The 23,075-nt window shown below is 38.5% G+C and overlaps 1 protein-coding gene across 1 annotated transcript in view; it reads right to left on the reverse strand.

The window, feature by feature from the left end:
- Positions 1–10,958: 10,958 nt before the first annotated feature.
- LOC129761425 (zinc finger protein 485-like) overlaps positions 10,959–23,075 on the reverse strand; it is a 28,657-nt gene continuing 16,540 nt past the window's right edge. The window contains exons 10-18 of the mRNA XM_055759143.1: positions 21,503–21,622; positions 12,401–12,843; positions 12,057–12,140; positions 11,905–11,988; positions 11,766–11,849; positions 11,626–11,709; positions 11,486–11,569; positions 11,347–11,430; positions 10,959–11,290 (exon numbers count right to left, since the gene is read on the reverse strand). Coding sequence (XP_055615118.1) covers positions 11,199–11,290; positions 11,347–11,430; positions 11,486–11,569; positions 11,626–11,709; positions 11,766–11,849; positions 11,905–11,988; positions 12,057–12,140; positions 12,401–12,843; positions 21,503–21,622 — 1,159 coding nt within the window. The 3' untranslated portion in view covers positions 10,959–11,198. The remainder of the gene's footprint in view (positions 11,291–11,346; positions 11,431–11,485; positions 11,570–11,625; positions 11,710–11,765; positions 11,850–11,904; positions 11,989–12,056; positions 12,141–12,400; positions 12,844–21,502; positions 21,623–23,075) is intronic.

The following is a 23,075-nucleotide window of genomic DNA, read 5'->3' on the forward strand; positions in this document are numbered from 1 at the left end:
GAAAGCATCCATAGCTAAGATAATTCCGGAAGTATGTGATGCTATAAATGACAGTCTAAAAGATTTTTAAAATTTTTATTTATTTCGCCTTGCCAGCAGCTTCGTGTACCAATTTGTGAAATGAAAATGATAGTAGATTTGCAGGTGGAATATATACGCGTCAAAAATTAAAATAATGAAAATGTACTTTTTTAAATCGAATATGTATTCTGTTTCTTAGAACAATACTTTTTTTTGCAAGTTGTGAGAGAATTTTGAATGAAAATTGTGCCTGGTAATGATTCTATATTAGAGATTCTCAAGAAAACTATCTCAAAATGAAAACCAATAATTTTCAAGTCTATAAATATCTTCGCATATTTTCAAATATCTTAAAAATAGAGACATTTCTTTACGTTTGGCATCCCTGATTCGAGCGCTAAATTCTGTTTAAGGGATGCGAGTGCGAGTAAATTCAAAAAACTTTGAAGTAGCTCGCACGCCGGATTACACATGACACTAACTGGCATGATGTGTTCACATGGTGCGAGTAGCTGCACTGCAGTAATTGACCAGACCGACTCGTATGCTTACTCGCACCGTCTGAACCCGGCTTTAGGGAGATCTATAGCTATAGATGGATTTATTCACGTGAAAATAGGTGTAAACGGGTGAGAATAAATATGATACACTTATTCGAGGTATATATAACTTGAATAAATTCAGCATACGTAAACGCTTGTGAATTTATCACTGGTGAGAAATCACTAAAGTTGGATGCAGTTCTACTTCAGGTGAATGAATTCACTGAAAATATGAATATATTCATTATAGAAGTTCACGCTAGTGTAAACGGTTGATGTGATTTCTATAAATCTCATCATATTTCTTCACATGAATATATCACTAGTCTAAACCCACCCTTATGCTAGCTCACTCGCATCTGTGTTTTCATTCTATTCTATTCTTGGTTTCCGCCTCTAACCCTGAGAAGGGCCCTTGTGGAAAGAAACTCTATTCCATACTCCTCCTTCGCCCGTCAAGAAAACAATCCTCTCCCGCTCGACACTCTGCGGCAACCATGTTGCTTCGATGACCACCAAACGAGAAGTGGTGTGGCTTCAAATCGCGAATGGCTCATTTAAACCAAATATTAGGCTGTCAAAAAAGTCCTGCGGTATTTCCGCGAGGTGTCGTTGTAAGCGCGTAGTTCTAGTTGTATTCATTGTATCGAGTCATAGTATAGCTTGTTGGAAAGGTATTTTATAGCTGTAATATAGTCCTTGACATTGTTTTGTTTGGTTAAGTCGTTCGTGAGTTATAGTGTCGCAAATATGGAGCAAAATAAAGAGAAAATCCGACATATTTTACAGTACTACTATGACAAAGGCAAAAATGCATCTCAAGCTGCCAATAAAATGTGTGCAGTTTATGGACCCGATACAGTTTCCATTTCCACCGCACAACGATGGTTTCAACGTTTTCGTTCTGGTGTAGACGTCGTCGAAGATGCGCCACGCTCCGGAAGGCCTGTCGTCGAAAATTGCGACAAAATCGCTGAATTAGCCAAGAAAGACCGGCATAGTAGCAGCCGTAGCATCGGCCAAGAGTTGGGGATAAGTCATCAAACCGTTATTAACCATTTGAAGAAGCTTGGATTCACAAAGAAGCCACACACGTTGACGCAAAAAGCATCTTTGACCTATCGACGCATGTGAATCGCAACAAAATCGACCCGTTTCTGAAGCGGATGGTGACTGGCGATGAAAAGTGGGTCACTTACGACAACGTGAAGCACAAACGGTCGTGGTCGAAGCCCGCTGAAGCGGCTCAGACGGTGGTCAAGCCCTCATTAACGGCCAGGAAGGTTCTGCTGTGTGTTTGGTGGGATTGTCAAGGAATAATCTATTATGGGCTGCTTCTCTATGGCCAAACGCTCAATTCGGACCTGTACTGCCAACAACTGGACCGCTTGAAGGTAGCACTCATGAAGAAGGGGCCATCTTTGATAAACAGAGGCCGCATTGTCTTCCATCAGGACAACGCCAGGCCACACACTTCTTTGGTGACGCGCCAGAAGCTCCGGGAGCTCGGATGGGAGGTTCTTTTGCATCCGCCGTATAGTCAGGACCTTGCACCAAGTGACTACTGTAGTATCGGTCCTATCTTTTATTATTAACCGTTTCCTATAAATTATGTTTTGTACATCCCTATTATAAAATACGCCTGTTGACACCTCTACGCTACGCTACGAAAATAAAGACATTGTTACTTCTACTACCGATGAGACACGACGTGTATAGTCAATGCCATATCCGAACAATACGATTTTACAGTGGCGAGCGAAGGAAAATTTATACGGAGCGTGATTAATTCTGGTGATATTGCGTAATTTGATTTTGAGAGTTTTCGGCGAGATTTAATTTTTATTTGTTCTGGTGCAGTAAGTATAGTGGGGTAAAAATGTAATGTCTTCGAAAGTGCATTATATATAAAAAAAAAAAAGATGGAGTATGAGGCGTCTGGTGGAAGAGTGAAAACCATGCGAAATGATTGATGTCGTTTACAAATGTCGGATAACTAAAAGTGTTAAAAAAAACCGTTTAAAATGCCTGAATTGTGAGGGAAGATTATGTAATGGCCGCTTATAGTTGCAGAAAAATGATAAGTAGTAGTGGTAATTATCATAAAAGAGAGCGGAAGTAGATATGTGGTAGAACTATGTAGTAGTGAAGACGAAATAAGTCTGTATAAGCACTCGTTGGCATGTATTGGATTGATTAGTGAAGAGAGTTCCAATCCTCGCTTACCGTATAATCATGCGGTTGAAGTCGACCATTTAATGGCCGTTGCGCACCGGTTCGAGAAGTGTGATTGTATTAGTAATGCAATGACATTGAACCGGAATCATGAAACGAACGGGAAGGAAATATTGATGACATGAAATTAGACGGTTGTGTGTTGAATGAATAAAAATAAGTCATGTGTGATTCCATAATAGAGTGATCGTGAAATCTAAGCTGGGGAAGAGTATAATATATACTGTTTTATGATTATCGTTGTGTGTGGTTTCCCAATAAAATGATTAGCTATAAAAATTAAGCAACAGGAATAGCTACACATAGGAGAAATGACATTGTTATCCAAGGGACGGCACACAAACGTAAGTAAAATGCCGGATATGGGGAACGGCATCAACGATTCAGTAAGTCTACACAAACATCGTTTCAATATTATTGATTATGTCAATCGGTACAGTGATGCCAGTGATTTTAATTCAAGAAAATGGGTCTCTTAACTGAGTCAGGGGCTGAAGGCCGGATTCTTAGTAAAAGTTAAATCAGGAATTATTTAAAAGGAATTAATTGCGACGAAAACATTTCTGGAGTGTCGTGATTCGAAACTCCGCAAAGATACGCTTTGATTTTAACTTTGATCTTACCATTAGCTAGCAAGCATTCAGCAACTTTCAAATTAATAAAATTATGTTTTCAGAAAAATGAAATAAGTGTGAATTGAAAATTTTGTTCTAAAAAAAAGTAACGGTGAAATGGGCCGCGTTCCGGATTCACCTATGATGAACAACAATTTATTTTAAACTGTTTTCAAATGAAATACTGACACTAAAAATAAATCGCGAATTGTGTGAACCTGAGTCAAGAGCCGAGAGCTGGATTCTCATGGGATATTTATGATGAAATGGGACGTGTTCCGGATTCATCTTTATAGAATGAAGTGGGATTCGATAATCATTTATTCTGATAGTATAAATAAAACCCTGAATGGAGTAAACTGCATCTGAGTCAAGAGTCGAGCACTGGATTCTCAGTTTTATGAAAAATAATAACGGTGAAATGGGCCGCGATCCGGATTCACCTATAGGAAAAAAGTTAACCGTTTGGAAGTAATCATGATATTGAGAGTTAAACGCAAATTGTGTGAACCTGAATTCAAGAGCCGAGAGCTGGTTTTTCATGGAATATTTATGATGAAATGGGATGTGTGCCGGATTCACTGGTAGAATGAGGCTATACGAAAATATTATTGAGATCGTGTGCTTCATAAAGTTCTCAGCATGATTATGGGATAAATTTTCATTAAATTTCTGATTAGACACTGAAGAGATTGCATAAAATTGAATATGAAATTATGTTGCAATAAAAAAAACAGGAAGTGGGTTATATCTATAGTATAACCGCAAGGGTGACGTAGAACTATCGTTGATTTAGAGATCATTTGTTTGAAGTTGAATCTGAATTCATTCTGAATGAATATTTGGGGGACTTCGAAAACGAGAGCGTTTCGTTGGAGGCACAAGGTTTTATGCATCCAATATTGGATACGGAAATATCCTACTGATGGGGAAGAATAATCTTCAGAAGCTATCCTGTTAATTACGATTGATTGAAAAATCACAAAACCTAATGTATTTGGTCACAGTGTTACATGGATAGAAAACATTAAAATAAACTCTTTCACATGAATGTAATTTTAATTTCCCAGAGGAACTGGCAGATTATTTTCACTAACGATTAGATATTTCCACATTTTCCTCGATACTGGAAGCTCACCAGTGGTTAATGCTAACTCGATAACCATCTGTTAATAGCACTTGATTGAAAAATACACAGTGTTACATGGATAGAAAACATTAAAATAAACTCTTTCACATGAATGTATTTTTAAATTCCCAGAGGAACTGGCAGATTATTTTCCGGATCTTTCTCGATGCTGAATGGCATCCAAACGGAAAGAATTCCGCGCGTGTTTGTGTGTGTGTAGCGGCTGCTTCGATGGTCACCTTCTCTTCTCCTGAAGGATCGGCTTCTCTGTGCTCCTTCACAGTTTCAAACAAACTGCTTGCGTTTCAGGGCAGATCTCGATCCTTCGCAGACCAGCACCCTCAGCAACGATGTTGTCTTGTCGATGTCCTTACGAAAAATGAATGCGTCTCACCACCAGAATATCGCTTAAGTATGCTTTTTGTGCGTGATTGAATCGAGAGAAGGCGTGGTTTACGATGGCAATTTGGAAGGCAAACTAGAGGGGAATGAACTCTCTGAGCTCGGAACTTTCGGCGACTGAGCAATAATCGATTGCGGGCGCATCCAATATTGGATACGGAAATATCCTATTGATGGGGAAGAATAATCTTCAGAAGCTATCCTGTTAATTGCGATTGATTGAAAAATCACAAAACCAAATGTATTTGGTCACAGTGTTACATGGATAGAAAACATTCAAATAAACTCTTTCACATGAATGTAATTTTAAATTCCCAGAGGAACTGGCAGATTATTTTCAGTAACGATTAGATATTTCCACATTTTCCTCGATACTGGAAGTCCACCAGTGGTAAATGCTAACTCGATAACCATCTGTTAATAGCACTTGATTGAAACATATTTGGTCACAGTGTTACATGGATAGAAAACATTCAAATAAACTCTTTCACATGAATGTAATTTTAAATACCCAGAGGAACTGGCAGATTATTTTCAGTAACGATTAGATATTTCCACATTTTCCTCGATACTGGAAGCTCACCAGTGGTTAATGCTAATTTGATAACCATCTGTTAATAGCACTTGATTGAAAAATACACAGTGTTACATGGATAGAAAACATTCAAATAAACTCTTTCACATGAATGTATTTTTGAAATTCCCAGAGGAACTGGCAGATTATTTTCCGGATCTTTCTCGATGCTGAATGGCATCCAAACGGAAAGAATTCCGCGCGTGTATGTGTGTGTGTAGCGGTTGCTTCTAGATCTTCCCGGGGAACCATTTGTGGCATCACTCTCCTCCTGATGGATTCCCTTCTGGCCTAAGGTGCACAAACAGGCTCTTGGTGACACCGTTCATCCGCGCTTTCATGATAAACGAAGAGCTTCACCACAACAGCGACAACATGCTCCAATCGCTGTTAAATTTGCACTGAGTGGATTTCCGAGCGGCGCTCGCTTATATACCGATTGGTGATTTCAATAGCCTGTTTTGAAAGCAATTTTAAGACTATTGAAACAAGTTTTTGGATCAGAAAGTAACAATTATTGAACGCGTAGAAATTTTATCTTTCGAATGAAGTGTTTATCATACCATTTCGTTCAGTTGTTTAGGAGCTATTAACGCTCAAAATCTCGGTTTCCGGCGTAACGCTTTCGTTTTCGAAACTTTGATTTTACACCCCGGTATAGAAATGAAAGACGTAGTCCTACGTCAAAAGTTGGTGTGAATGTAGGTAGGATCTCGATTAATGATATCATGTGGTTGGTACGTGAGACAAATTCTATTACATGTTGGAAGTATGGACTTTCTCTTTAAAAAAATATTTGTGATACAATAAATAATGCACTATCGAAGACAAGAAGGGTGTTGGGTTTCTATGCTCCTATGCTATGTTTCTACATATAAAAAAAAAATTTCTCAGATGATGGATTCGTACAGGCCAGTAAAACAGTTTGATGCTAAAGTAGACCAGTCGCAACTAGCCTCAGAATGGAGAAAATGGAAGCGTAGTTTGGAGTATTACTTGGCCGCCAGTGGAATCACAGGTCAGCGTGAGAAGAGGAATCAGCTTCTTCATTTAGGAGGTCCTGATCTGCAGGATATTTTCGACAACCTACCGGGAGTTCATGACGTGCCTCACGTTTCTCCTGATCCACCATTTTATGACGTGGCTGTTCAACAGCTTGATTCGCATTTTCAACCATGCAGACGACGAACTTATGAAAGACACGTTTTCCGCCAAATTTCCCAACATCCGGGAGAACGCTTCGACGATTTCGTGATGAAATTACGTGTGCAAGCTAGTCGGTGCGATTTTGACCAAAAGGGCACTGCAGTGATGGAGAGCATGATTATTGATCAGATCGCGGAGAAATGTGTTTCTTCGGCTCTTCACAAGAAAATTCTGGAAAAGGATCGGGCTCTAGAAGAAGTAGTTGCTATTGGGAAAACGATTGAGGATGTAGAACAGCAATGCAAGAAAATGGTCCAAAAAGAGAGTGAGGATAAATCATCGGTTACCGTGAACAAGGTGAATCAACAAGTATCTCAACCAACAAAGGATACATTCCAGACTTTCGGAAACAACTCGTTCCAGCCCCAAAGGAATGTTTACCGCCAAAACTTTCGAGGCCAGTCGCGTTACAGACCTGATACCAAAAGGAACTGGTCGGGCCCTGTTAATCATTCTTTTACTGTACCACCTGGAGGACGTCAAACAGACAATGACAACAGGATCTGCTTCGGATGCGGACGACGTGGGCATTTAAAAGGCAATTCATCTTGCATTGCCCGAGATCAACAGTGCCTCAAATGCAAAACGGTTGGCCACTTTGCCAAATGGTGTACAAAGAGGACCAACGAGGATACCGTACAGAACCGTGCACCGTCAAAACGTATCAAGACGGTGGTTGACTCCGATGACAAGAGGTACGAGAATAACGAAGATCAAGACATTTGCTTCATAATGGGTGGAAATGTGTTTCGATTCAAAGTCGGAGGCGTTGAGACCGTAATGACGATTGATTCTGGTGCCGCAGCGAATATAGTTGATTTGAAAACCTGGAAAATGCTACAGCAAAACGACGCCAAAGTCACTTTCAATCCGAAGGTCGACAGGTCATTCAAGGCTTATGGCTCCTCCATTCCTATCAACATGGTGGGAATGTTTAGTGCTGAAATCGAAGCGGACGAGAACAAGGTCGAAGCCATATTCTACGTAGCCCAATCCGGAATGCAAAGTTTATTGGGAGATGAGACGGCAAAAAGGCTTAAAGTGTTGAAGATCGGCTACGACGTTGGATCCGTCAAGGAAATCCCAACAGCATTTCTAAAAATTAAAGGAATTCTCGTGGAGATACCGTTGAATCCTGATGTCAAGCCAGTACAACAGTCATATCGTCGGGCACCTTTCGCATTGGAAGACAAGATTGCGGAAAAGCTTAAGTATCTACAAAACCAAGACATTATCGAGCGGGTGCAGCAACCATCAGCATGGGTTTCTCCTATTGTACCTGTTGTGAAAGATAACGGCGACATACGTTTATGTGTAGACATGCGCAGGGCGAATCAGGCTGTCATTAGGGAAACTCATCCACTACCAATAATTGAAGAACTTTTTGGAGAAATCAACGGGGCTGTTCGATTCTCAAAGTTAGACATCAGAGAAGCTTATCATCAGGTGGAAATCTCTGAACGATCAAGGGAGATCACAACTTTCATTGCAAAGCAAGGACTGTTCAGGTAATCACATGAGTGCTGAGGAATTTCAATCGAATAAATGAAATTTATCCTTCCGTATGTTGTTGAGAGGACACAAGCGGAAAAACACGAATCATATCGTTTGCAAGTAAGTCTTTGACTGAGATCGAGAGAAAATATTTCCAAACAGAGAGGGAAGCATTGTCGCTGGTGTGGGCCGTCGATAGATTTCATCTGTATCTACTGGGGAAGAAGTTCAAACTGTTTACTGATTGTAAGCCTCTTCAGTTTCTGTTTAAGGATCGATCTAAGCCATGTGCCAGAATAGAACGCTGGGTGTTGCGTCTACAGACCTATAATTTTGATGTGGTATATAGAACGGGTGCAAACAATTTGGCCGATGCTCTCTCTAGGTTATCAGTCACCAATCCAATACCATACAGGTCAGCGGACGAAGGTTACATATTGCAAATGGCTTTAAATGGTTTTCCTAGTGCCGTATCAGTTGAAGAAGTCGAAGAAGAGGTCCTAAGGGATACAGTGCTCCAAAGTGTTCAAGAGAGTTTGAACACAGGCGTTTGGAGTGATATTGCTAAGGATTTCAAACCGTTTTACTCAGAATTGTATCAGGTCCGAAATCTTTTGATGAGAGGTGATAGATTGGTCATCCCAGAACAGCTTAAGTCACGAATGCTGGAAATTGCCCACGAGTCTCACCCAGGAATGGTGGCTATGAAGAGAAGGCTTCGTCAAAAGGTGTGGTGGCCACAGATGGATAAGCAAATCGAATTATATGTCAAAATGTGTAAAAGTTGTACATTGGTATCAATTCCTAATCCCCCGGAGCCGATGGTTCGTACTAAATTACCATCACAAGCATGGGCTGATCTCGCAATTGATTTTGTCGGTCCATTACCGTCCGGTCATAATTTGCTTGTGATCATTGACTACTTTAGTCGTTTCACAGAAGTGGTTATAATGAAGCAAATTACAGCACATTTGACTGTTAAGGCTTTACATGAAACGTTTTGCCGGTTTGGAATGCCTGAGTCTATTAAAACCGACAATGGTCCCCAGTTTATAAGCAGTGAACTTCACAACTTTTGTAAGCAATTTGGCATTCAACACAAGAGAACTACACCTTATTGGCCCCAGGCGAATGGGAAGTGGAGAGGATCAACCGATCGATTGGAAAAAGGCTGAAAATCAGTCAGGAAACAATAGGCGCAGATTGGCAATGGGATCTACGGTCATTCGTACTTATGCACAACTCAACTCCGCATTCTACAACAGGTGTCGCGCCATCAATTTTGATGTTTGGAAGGAAGTTAAAAGACAAGTTACCCGGTCTTTTCATGAAAGGGTCGAATGTTTTGGAGGAGATTTATGATCGGGATCATCTGCAGAAGACGAAAGGAGCTGATTATGCTGATAACCGGCGTAGAGCGAAGCAAAATGAAATAGTAGAAGGCGACACAGTAGTTGCAAAGCGCATACAAAAGCAAAATAAGCTCTCAACGACTTTTGATCCTGAGGAGTTCTCCGTCATTACTCGAAATGGTTCAGACACAACGCTGAAATCAAAGGGGAGTGGAAGGGTCATTCATCGAAACGTAGTTCACTTAAAAAAGCTTTTTACAGATTCCCAGGACAACGAGGAGTCGGATCAGCGAACGGCAAAAGACGTCGAGGAACCTTTGCAGTTAAATTTGGAACGTACACCAACTGATGAAGAAGGTGCGGAATTTGGAAAAGCCGATCAACAGGCACTTCCAAGAATTGATACAGGCCCAAATGTGACGTCTCGTCCGACACGATTGGTTAAACATCCGTCATACTTAAAAGACTTTAAAGTTGATAATATTAATTAGTTTTAAGAAGGGGAGGGATGTAGTATCGGTCCTATCTTTTATTATTAACCGTTTCCTATAAATTATGTTTTGTACATCCCTATTATAAAATACGCCTGTTGACACCTCTACGCTACGCTACGGAAATAAAGACATTGTTACTTCTACTACCGATGAGACACGACGTGTATAGTCAGTGCCATATCCGAACAATACGATTTTACAACTACCACCTGTTTTTGTCCATGGCGAACGAGCTAGGTAGTCAGAAGTTAGCCACAAAAGAGGCCTGTGAAAATTGGCTATCCGAGTGTTTTGCCAATAAGGAAACGAGCTTCTATAACAGGGGTATTATGAAGTTGGCATCTCGTTGGGAACAAGTCATCGAACAAAACGGCGCATATTTGACTTAAAACAGATGATTGTAACTAATTTTATGAACAAATGAAAATTCAAAAAAAATACCGCAGGACTTTTTTGACAGCCTAATATGTTGAAAACGGGCAGAAAAGAATGTCAGTTTTTCGTTATTGATGACTCTGTTCGGGAATGTACACAAATCGGCAGAACAAATGTATGAGAAAATAAGAATGCTTCGAGTTTTCATTAATTTAAACTATTTAGGTATTAGTGGATTCCACTGTATCGAACGAATCTTAGAGAATTTCCGATTCCATTGGTGTGCAAAGTATCAGAATTTGTTCGCTGTGAAAATAATTATTAACGTTAACTTTATTTCACAAAAACGTGACCTGTTTTTGATTTGGCACCCTTCCTAAAAGACGTAGTTCTACGTCAAAATATATACAAACTGGAATAAATTCGACAAACGATGGTGCTTTACCTGTTTTCCTTTTTGATTAAAGTTCACCTCGTCGCCAAATGTGATAATTCAATCGGATTACTATTAAATAAATAACGAATTAATTATCGGTTCAACAAATTTATTTCACACGCTTCTGCATAATCCAGCCGAATAATAATGATAGTTCCCCATCCCAGGCTTGTATGACTTATGATCGAAACGAAGTATGATCTGGAGTGTGCAGTTTAAGCACCGAATGCTTTCTAAACGGCTTCGGACAATGTTAATAACAAAAAGGAAATTAACCTGTAAAGGGAAGACTGTTTCGAATGGTTCACTATATTAAAACGTTATTTACCAACCCGTATGAATACGAATGTGTACTCGAAGCCCTGAAGACTTCTTGAACGTTTTCGAACAATGTGAACAAGAGTAGGGACGTTCACCTGCAAAGAAATGATTCCGATGAATGGTTCATTATAATAAAACATATTTTACCAACCCGTATGAGTTCGAATATGTTCTTTGAGCGTTGGTAAATGTTTGAACGCTTTTGGGCAATGTGGGCAAGGATATGGATATTCATCTGCGAAGAAAAACTCTGTTCAGTGGATAAGTATAGAAAAACGTTTTTCACCAACCCGTATGAGTTCGAATGTGCTGTTTGAGCGCCGTAAGTTGTCTAAACGCTTTCAAACAATGTGGACAAGAGTAGGGACGCTCATCTGCAAAGGAATGATTCTGCAAAATGGTTCATTATAGTAAAACACATTTCACCAACCTGTATGAGTTCGAATGTGCCCTTGTAGGCCTGTAGCATCCTTAAACGTTTTTGGGCAATGTGGACAAGAATAGGGACGTTCACCTGTAAAGGAATGACCTTGTTTAATGGTTATGTTTAGGAAAACATTCTTCACCAACCCGTATGAGTTCGGATGTGCACTTTGAGCGCTGTGCAATCCCTTAACGCTTTCGGGCAATGGGGACAAGAGTAGGGACGTTCATCTGCAAAAGAATGACTCTGCTGAATGATTTATTAGAGTAAATATTCTTCACCAACCCGTATGAATTCGAATGTGTACTTGAAGCGATGAAGCCTTCGTGAATGCTTTCGGACAATGTGAACAAATAAATGGTTGTTCACCTGCAAAGGAATGATCGTGAAAAGATAATCATAAGATTATCAATTATCATAGAATATTCATTACCAACCGGTATGAGATCGAATGTGCAGTTTGAGCGCCGAATGGTGTCTAAATGTCTTCGGACAATGTGGACAAGAAAATGGAAGTTTACCTGCAAAGGAATGATTTTGCTGAACCTTTAGTAAATAGTAAAACATTTTTCCAACCACTATGACTTCGTATGTGCTTTTGGAGCGCTGCATTTTAACAATGAACGATCGACAAGAGTATGGCCGTTCACCTGCAGAGGAGCGACCCTGCTGAATTGTTAAGCATTGAAAAACATTCTTCACCAACCCGCATGAATTCGAATGTGTACTTGAAGTGCGAATTTTGTGCGAAATGTAAATAATCGTATGTTGTATTTGTTACCTTTACGATGTACTGAAGTAGCCGGAATGATTGTTGTATTGTTGTCTTGTTCCTCCATGTCGTTGATTAAGAATTCTTCGTCGATTTCGCCCTTGATTTGCATTTCGGCTTCCTGTTCAATTGACTGAAAATCCGCTGTTGGGTCTGTCTCGAAAATGTAACCGGTATCGGACTGCTCGTGGTCATCAATCATTAACTCTGGTTCCATCTTGATGACAGTCGGTTCAGCGCTGTGCAAAATTTGGAAGCAGCTCTCAGGAACACTATGGAGGCTTGTGAACACTTGGCGACATTTGTCGCACGTGGGATAGCTGCTCAACTGGGAAGTGGAACCGCGTAACTTCTGCAGAATAATTTCTAGCTTCTGCGTTTGAAGGTAAGTGGGGACCAGCGCGTAATGAAATTTTTCATTGCATACATCGAAGCAAAAGCTGCATTGGACTCTGTTGAAATAAAATATGCTCGGTGTTATTCAACTCTTTGCGGTCACAGCAGTTCTGTTACTTATGAACAATCTTTTCCATCACACCAAAGTGTTATAATGGCTAAAAAATGTTATGATTTTTGTCCCACATTCCTTTGCATTCAACGCACTGTGCGTTGTCTTGTGTGGATGACTACTTTGTTTGATGCTGAGTACCGTTATCTATTACTCATAAGAACACCGTATTAATTCGTGAACAGGTTCCCTAGACATCAAACTTCGATTAAGAAAAAGCATAAACTGATACTTTGTTTAGTAAAATATAAGAATAGCATGGTTTTTTACTGTGGTGGCTGAGAACAGAGAAACAAGCACAAAAAGTTGAAACATTTAAACCAATATTTCACGATTACGAATGCATACGGATTACAAATGTTTGATCGATTGAGACCCAATCGTCGATTGAGCATTATCAAAGCATTTCCGGTCATTGAACTCATTAAAACTCTTTAATTACGGCCCAATGAAGAGTGGTCTGTTCTTATTTTGAGAGACTTTAACTCGAAGGTCATCTAGTCTTGTTTGGTCCTACGTTTGTTTTATTGCGTCATTCGAGAGTGAAACAAAATCTCCTAGTTTAAAATATATATATAATATTATTATAATATTAAGCTCAATATTTATGCGCCATATAGGAGGTTGTGCAAAAAGTTGAACATGGATTTCTGATTCAAAGTTGCAAAAGTTGTACGATACCTAAAAATTTAGATATGTATCGTGCAATGTTGAAAAATAGTGCATAATCTATGAACAGTATCATGCACAACCTTCGATATCATCTTCAAACGTTCAATTTAACTGTACAAATCCGACTGTTGGGCACTAATATTGTACGTTTTGTTAACAACCTTCAATAATATTGTGCATACATTTGCACAGCAGTATTGAGCGCATATGGGCCGCATTTCAAGACGCCCCTTAATAATTTCCATTGCTAAAAATAAGTAATTCACACAACAGTGTGAAGATGTTGGAGATCGTTCGATAACTCTCAGAAATAATGCACCAATACTAATACTGTTCCATGCAGTGGTTTCTGAAAATGCATGTAAACAGAGTTCGCATTCAATTTCTGTTATATTTTTCAATGTCTTCCTAATGGAAACGCACTTTAATATATATCAACAAGATCATGTCGAGCAAAATCGCTCCAAAAAAAACAACTGCAACAGAAAATATCACTCAGAAAAAGTATAATGTCACATGTCCAAACTACCGAGATGACGTGGTACAAGTCGGCCACCGACCCGCCGCCGGAAGCGGCGGTCTCTCGCACGCAAACCTGTGTTCCACTGATTGCCCGGTTAGTTTGAAACATAGGATACGATCCTTTAGCCAAGGTCCGAGCGCCGGAAGGCATACCGGTTTGCCTGGTTAGTTTTCGTTTTGCAATATATCACTCAATTGAAAATCGTTGCGGTGACACTGCTTGCAACTTCTTAAAATGTGGCTGCACGGAACGCATCCTATTGTGAGAAGTAAACAACTACATAGAATTGTATTGGTAGGGTTACATAGCCTTCCCCTTGCTCCGTTCGAATTCTCCAGCTTCTAGTGAACAAAATTGTTTGTTTCTCTTCGTCAGTTATCATACAATCAAATTTTCGTGCGTACTCCGATCCAATGTCACCTCGGCCTTACACCCACGATGATGATGCCTTATAACGAATTCGTTTTTGAAACTGAGTTAGTGCCACACTGACTCCGTATATAGTCTGATTTGTTTATATTTGCGATGACAAATGGTCGACGTCCGGTGCCGATATTTGTGCTTGGGAGGTAATTTTTTCTCTATCAGATCAGAAGGGCCAAGTGCAGTGTAAAAATATTAAAGTTTGAATAAAAATTCCTACTTCATATTGTTTCATTACCTAACACATGTAGTCCTATCATTTACTCAACCATTTGTCGATGCATTTCCTGTTTGTTCCACAAATAATTACTAATATAATATAAAATCATCATCAGACACAGTTGTTTTAGCAATTTCAGAAAAAAAACCTTTCATTTCATCACATAAAATAAGTGTTCGATATGCTAAAGTAAATTTTCATTCATAATTTTGATTTTGAAAGCATGTTCAATTCATCTGAAAATCCATAACTATTCTCGCTTCCCAATGTAGGCACACGAAGCTTAATGCCGTCTACGCGAATATTCTCTTCAAATTCAGAATCCAATAATACAAAAGCAAAGGCAGGAGGTTTTCCATTTTCATATTCTTTATTTTTAGATTTTCCAAAACAATACTCTGAACTTGACAGTTCAGTAGTTGTATTGGTGAACCCGAGTGCGAACCCGTGAAACCTCTCAGTGCGAAACCTAAGATAAGATCAGACAATAGGGCGTGGTCTTTTACGGACCAAATTTCTGTCATTCGTTCTGATTTCTGATTGGCTGATTTCGATGAATTTTGTAAACAAAGCCGATTTTTTCAGTGTTGCCAATAAAAATAAATAGGGGGTCTTCGTAGCCACTTGGTTACGCGTTCGCTTACCAAGCGATCGATCGTGAGTTCAAACTCAGGGCCCTCAGTTGACCATCTTTGTGTTGTTATAGAATAACTACGTCCACGCAACCATCATCAGCGATGGAAATCGATCCACGGTCGAAATAAGATCGATTCATCCATACAACTGCTCTGCTCTGCAAGACACATCGGGCTGCTGTTCTATAAATAACTCAACAATGATCAATATCAACTGTCTCCGCTGTCCGGTCTGCTGAACAATGGATGAACAGAAAGAATACCCTTACGCCGAAATGGCTACTACTGTGTAATTTACCATAATGTAATGGAACAGAAAACTTAACGCCTACATGGCTACTACTAACTACTGTGTAATTTACAGTTTATAGAAACATAAACATATGTACATGTACACGATTAAAACCCGGCTCTGTTACAGCTAAAATGCTAATGAGCCTAATAAATAAATGGGATAAAAAAATAAAAATAAATGGCGTTAGATTTGTATTGAATTTAGAAATGGTGAATTTAATGAATATTACGATATTTAGTTTAAAGGAAATGTGAAGGAAGTATATGCAACTTTATGTATGTGTTTTTTCGCAATGGAGTAAAGTAAACGACAAAACACTCATTTGTCGATTCAGCTTCGTTAGGTCCCTAATGCGATTTCATATTTCGGAATATAATTGGAATTGCTAAGAAGAAATGGAAAGTCTCATCATTCACTATGAAGATTGCAGAGTTGTTAGCTCTAGCTCGAAAAAATATGAAAAAAGAGATGGTTGATATCATCCAGTTTGTGTTTTGCGGACTACCAATTGTTACACTGCTGACATGTTCTTTCCCGCTGACTTATTTTGATGATGTAAAGCTACGAATTTTGTTCTGTTCTGTCGACGAAAGTTTTCGCTCCATCGACGGTGTACTCATAGTCTAATTCAATATTCATGTCATCCACATTATCACTAAAATAAGATGAAGCTGAAATTCGATATGATGTCGATGCTGCTTCACTGTCCATAAAATTCTGGGCTGAACGTTCCTCTCGCCGCTTTGATAGCAAGTCTATCAATCCAACAAGATGTTCTTGTGTATCGGCTGTATGCGAAGCATTCGGTACTACGGTCATGTATTGCGAAAGAGTTACGATTTTCAAGTTGTTTCTGAATTAAAATGGAGTTGAGAGCCGTTGTTTTGCACGAATCAACGAGAAAAGATTCTCCAGACAATCTTGAACGAGTTGTAATGGATATCATTATTATATTATAGATATGGGTATTTAAAAGACTTATTTTATTCTTTGCCCTTTTTGAGATTGCCTTAGTGAAAATATGCAAAATCATTAAATTCGCACCAACCAAATGTTACGATTCATAAAAACAGAAATTAAAAAACAGGAAGTGGGTTATATCTATGGTATAACCGCAAGGGTGACGTAGGACTATCGTTGATTTAGAGATCATTTGTTTGAAGTTGAATCTGAATTATTTCTGAATGAATGAATATTTGGGGGACTTCGAAAACGAGAGTGTTACGTTGGATGCACAAGGTTTTATGCATCCAATATTGGATACGGAAATATTCTACTGATGGGGAAGAATAATCTTCGGAAGCTATTCTGTTAATTGCGATTGATCGAAAAATCACAAAACCAAATGTATTTGGTCACAGTGTTACATGGATAGAAAACATTAAAATAAACTCTTTCACATGAATGTAATTTTAAATTCCCAGAAGAACTGGCAGATTATTTTCAGTAACGATTAGATATTACCACATTTTCCTCGATACTGGAAGCCCACCAGTGGTTTATGCTAACTCGATAACCATCTGTTAATAGCACTTGATTGAAACATATTTGGTCACAGTGTTACATAGATAGAAAACATTCAAATAAACTCTTTCACATGAATGTATTTTTAAATTCCCAGAGGAACTGGCAGATTATTTTCCGGATCTTTCTCGATGCTGAATGGCATCCAAACGGAAAGAATTCCGTACGTGTATGTGTATGTGTAGCGGCTGCTTCGATGGTCACCTTCTCTTCTCCTGAAGGATCGGCTTCTCTGTGCTCCCTCAAAGGTTCAAACAAACTGCCTGCGTTTCAGGGCAGATCTCGATCCTTCGCCGTCCAGCACCCTCAGCAACGATGTTGTCTTGTCGATGTCTTCACGAAAAATGAATGCGTCTCACCACCAGAACATCGCTTAAGTATGCTTTTTGTGCGTGATTGAATCGAGAGAAAGCGTGGTTTACGATGGCAATTTGGAAGGCAAACTAGAGGGGAATGAACTCTCTGAGCTCGGAACTTTCGGCGACTGAGCAATAATCGATTGCGGGCGCATACAATATTGGATACGGAAATATCCTACTGATGGGGAAGAATAATCTTCAGAAGCTATTCTGTTAATTGCGATTGATTGAAAAATCACAAAACCAAATGTATTTGGTCAGTGTTACATGGATATAAAACATTAAAATAAACTCTTTCACATGAATGTAATTTAAAATTCCCAGAGGAACTGGCAGATTATTTTCAGTAACGATTAGATATTTCCACATTTTCCTCGATACTGGAAGCCCACCAGTGGTTAATGCTAACTCGATAACCATCTGTTAATAGCACTTGATTGAAACATATTTGGTCACAGTGTTACATGGATAGAAAACATTCAAATAAACTCTTTCACATGAATATATTTTTAAATTCCCAGAGGAACTGGCAGATTATTTTCCAGCAATGATTAGATCTTTCCGGAACTTTCTCGATGCTGAATGGCATCCAAACGGAAACAGTTCTGCGCGTGTATGTGTCGATCCTTCGCCGTCCACCTCCTCCAGCACGTTAGGCAACGATGTTGTCTTGTCGATGTCCTCACGAAAAATGAATGTGTCTCACCACCAGAATATTGAATTTTTGTGTGTGATTGAATCGAGAGAAGGTGTTGTTTACGATGTCAATTTGGAAGGCAAACTAGAGGGGAATGAACTCTCTGAGCTCGGAACTTTCGGCGACTGAGCAATAATCGATTGCGGGCGCATACAATATTGGATACGGAAATATCCTACTGATGGGGAAAAATAATCTTCTGAAGCTATCCTGTTAATTGCGATTGAATGAAAAACCATAAAACCAAATGTATTTGATCACAGTGTTACATGGATAGAAAACATTCGAATAAACTCTTTAACATGAATGTATTTTTGAATTCCCAGAGGAACTGGCAGACTATTTTCAGTAACGATTAGATATTTCCACATTTTCTTCGATACTGGAAGCCCACCAGTGGTTAATGCTAACTCGATAACCACCTGTTAATAGCACTTAATTGAAACATATTTGGTCACAGTGTTACATGGATAGAAAACATTCAAATAAACTCTTTCACATTATTTTCAGTAACGATTAGATATTTCCACAGTTTCCTCGATACTGGAAGCCCACCAGTGGTTAATGCCAACTCGATAACCACCTGTTAATAGTACTTAATTGAAACATATTTGGTCACAGTGTTACATGGATAGAAAACATTCAAATAAACTCTTTCACATGAATATATTTTTAAATTCCCAGAGGAACTGGCAGATTATTTTCAGTAACGATTAGATATTTCCACAGTTTCCTCGATACTGGAAGCCCACCAGTGGTTAATGCTAACTCGATAACCATCTGTTAATAGCACTTGATTGAAACATATTTGGTCACAGTGTTACATAGATAGAAAACATTCAAATAAACTCTTTCACATGAATATATTTTTAAATTCCCAGAGGAACTGGCAGATTATTTTCCAGAAATGATTAGATCTTTCCGGAACTTTCTCGATGCTGAATGGCATCCAAACGGAAAGAATTCCGCGCGTGTATGTGTGTGTAGTGATGTCTTCCCAGGGAACCGTTTGTGGCATCACTCTTCTCCTGATGGATTCCCTTCTGGCCTAGGGTGCACAAACAGGCTCTTGGTGACACCGTTCATCCGCGCTTTCATGATAAACGAAGAGCTTCACCGCAACAGCGACAACATGCTCCAATCGTTGTTCAATTAGAACTGAGTGGATTTCTGAGCGGCGCTCGCTTATATACCGATTGGTGATTTCAATAGCCTGTTTTGAAAGCAATTTTAAGACTATTGAAACAAGTTTTTTGATCAAAAAGTAACAATTATAGAACGCGTAGACATTTTATCTTTCGAATGAAGTGTTTATCATACCATTTCGTTCAGTTGTTTAGGAGCTATTAACGCTCAAAATCTCGGTCTCCGGCGTAACGCTTTCGTTTTCGAAACTTTGATTTTACACCCCTGTATAGAAATGAAAGACGTAGTCCTACGTCAAAAATCCGAAATTTTATGATATTTGGCAACTCTGGCATCTTTATGCCATGGCTTCTTTTTTGTACGACGAAGAAGAGTAAGAAGCCAGTTGTCTCATCTTGTCTTAGTATGAAACCAACAGCTTTTGGGATGAACCTAGTGCGAAACTGGATTGAAACTAATAGCAAATTCGTTTTTAAAACTGAGTTAGTGCCAAACTGACTCTTTAATAAAAAAAACGTTTTCAGTTTCACCAAGGCGCTTAAATCAATGTACAACAGGTGAAGCAACATAATCACTTCAAGTGGAGGCGATCTGGCGTAGTGGTAACATCCATGCCTCTCACGCTAAAGGTCACGAGTTCAATTCTCACTCCCGACATTCTTCCAAAAATGGAAGTAAAAGTGACGAACCAGCCGAATGAGTTGAAAGTCACTATAATACAGATAATAAAAAAAAAAATAATCACTTCAATAAGAAGGGGATTACGGTTTGTGGAGCGGGGGTTGTTTGTTTTGTTATTGCTAGGATACGCCATTTTTGCATTTTCACATGCGACAGTAGTGGAAATGAGAATGAAATTCTATAGAATATCCCTTCTTTTTCACATAAATTCGCAAAAGCCGAACATAGTAGGCATCGTTCGAAGCGTCGTAGCAGTTTGTAGAGAGCCGCCGGCAGCGTTCTGATGCTGTTTGTAAACAATACCGACAGCAATTCCAATATGGTTGAAAGTGCAATTCATATGATTGTTTCACCTGGTGTATAGAGGTGTATAGAGACGCCTTGAGTTTCACGAATGCGGTGGTTTGTTGGTGTGCGTTATGGCGGGTTTACATTAGGGAGATCTATAGCTATAGATGGATTTATTCACGTGAAAATAGGTGTAAACGGGTGAGAATAAATATGATACACTTATTCGAGGTATATATAACTTGAATAAATTCAGCATATGTAAACGCTTGTGAATTTCTCACTGGTGAGAAATGACTAAAGTTGGATGCAGTTCTACTTTAGGTGAATAAATTCACCGAAAATATGAATACATTCATTATAGAAGTTCACGCTAGTGTAAACGGTTGATGCGATTTCTATAAATCTCATCATATTTCTTCACATGAATATATCACTAGTCTAAACCCACCCTTATATAGTCTGATTTGTTTATATTTGCGACGACAAATGTACAGTGTCGACGTCTGGTGGCGATATTAGTGCTTGGGAGGTAAATTATTCTCTATCAGATTAGTAGGGTCAAGTGCAGTGTAAAAATAAAGAACTTTGAATGAAAATTTTTACTTCATATTGTTTGATTACCTAACACATGTAGTTCTGATACTCACTTAACCATTTGTCGACGTATTTCCAGTTTGTACCACAAATAATTACTATTATAATATAAAATCATCATTAGACATAGTTTTCGTTCAATATGTTTCTGCTATATCGGAAAAAACCACATATTTCATCATATAAAATAAATATTGATACGTTGAAGTAAATTTTCATTCATAATTTTGATTTTGAAAGCAGGTTTATTCCACCTGAATATCCATCATTATTTTCGCCTCCCAATGAAGGCACACGTAGCTTAATGCCGTCTACTCGAATATACTCTACAAAATCAGAATCCGAATTGGATTACGATTCCAATAATACAAAAACAAAAGCAGCAGGTTTTCAATTTTCATAGTCTTTATTTTTAGATTTTCCAAAACAATACTCGGAACATGACAGTTCATTTTCTGGAGCGATTTTTTCCTGGAACCCAACAGGATAGAATGCCTGATACTAGAATACAAGGGTTTCTAAACATGTTTTCAATAAACTTACAAATTGTTACGAACAATTGCCATCTCACTCATGTACCGATTTTCTTTTATACTAATGAATTTACAGCACAAAACATAGAAATCACCATCTCGAGTACCACAACTATCAAATGTGCTCGTTAAGAGGATTGTTTACAAAACATTTACTCAACCTGAGATCAAGATGTGTGGGCTAAAGGTGTGACCGTGTCGTCAATAAGTGCGCGAGGGGAAACGGTATAAATATACAGAGGACTGTGGAAAGGGATTTGACTGCAAATAGAGATGTGTGAATTTTTCGTTTATTCGATTGTCGATTAATCGTGGGGTCATTTTTAAATGTTCGATTCATTCGGATAATTGTCTTTCAGTATTCGATTAATCGAGCGAATATTTATTTATTGTGATCAAAAAGAACAGACATTCATGATAAAAAATATGATGGCATAATTTTAAAAGTTACACTAAATATAAGTTTGTAATAAACATGGTGCAGAATAAAGGTTTTTTAATGAAATGGTATTTCAGTATATCGATAAATTTACCATTTTGTGATTTTTTGATGACGATTGAAAAAAGAGCACACTATGAGAATGATGCACAATATTTTTTTACACTGTTTGAATTTGTTTCTGTTCAATATTACCTATTCTTCGAATGGTGTTGAAATAGCTGATTTATTTCAATATTTCTGCTTGGTCCCTATAGCTACTAGTTCAAAAGAAGTATATTTATAGAATCATTGACCAATAGTAAAGTATATTTTCCTTGGCACTCTGAATTTGGATACTACTATTTTAGAACGGGAGCTGAGACTACCTTCTTCAAGTTTGCATTTTACTCCGTCAGACCCTGAATTCTTCCCAGTCTCCACCACGAGGGAATCATTTTTATGCTTCAACCGTAAATGGTTTAGCATATTCGATGGATTTCGACGAAACACCATGACGGTTAAAACTCCTATACTCGCGCATAGGTCTGAGAGACCGAGAAATCAATAATTCGTTAATTTCTCAGAAAACATCAACACTACGACATTGCGATTCTCTCTAGTTTCGTCATCGTTTAGCGTATCGTATATTTATTAAATAAAATGCATAATATCATTTACATCATTTACGGACTATTCTTATTTGATTTTAGTCCTTTTTGTCACCGGATTGAACGGATTCATATATTATTCGTCGTTAGATTCATACGTGCAAAAGTAAAGTACAAATGTTTGACATTCGTATTCACTAAATACAATAGTCACACATATACACACTTGTGAAAGAATTGCACTTGCGAAAGAATTGTAGACTGTAAACTATAATGGCTATTGGCTTTTGGTTATTTTCACAGATACAGCTTCGGGAACAATATCGACAATAAAACAAGTCGCAGGAAGTTCCTAGAAATCCATTTGTCGCCTTTTTATGTTCCATAAAAAAAAACAGGCATTATGTTGTTGTTAACCAAGAACACAGAAACAAAGAATATTAGATATAGGAAAATTGAAATTCCAGAACCCTTATCATCTGGTAACTATCTAGATTCTAGAATGTCGTTATACACTATTCTCTTCAAAAAAGCCCCTAAAAAATGTTGGGAAA

The sequence above is a fragment of the Toxorhynchites rutilus genome, chromosome 1 (assembly GCF_029784135.1).
Source record: "Toxorhynchites rutilus septentrionalis strain SRP chromosome 1, ASM2978413v1, whole genome shotgun sequence".
NCBI lineage: Eukaryota > Metazoa > Arthropoda > Insecta > Diptera > Culicidae > Toxorhynchites > Toxorhynchites rutilus.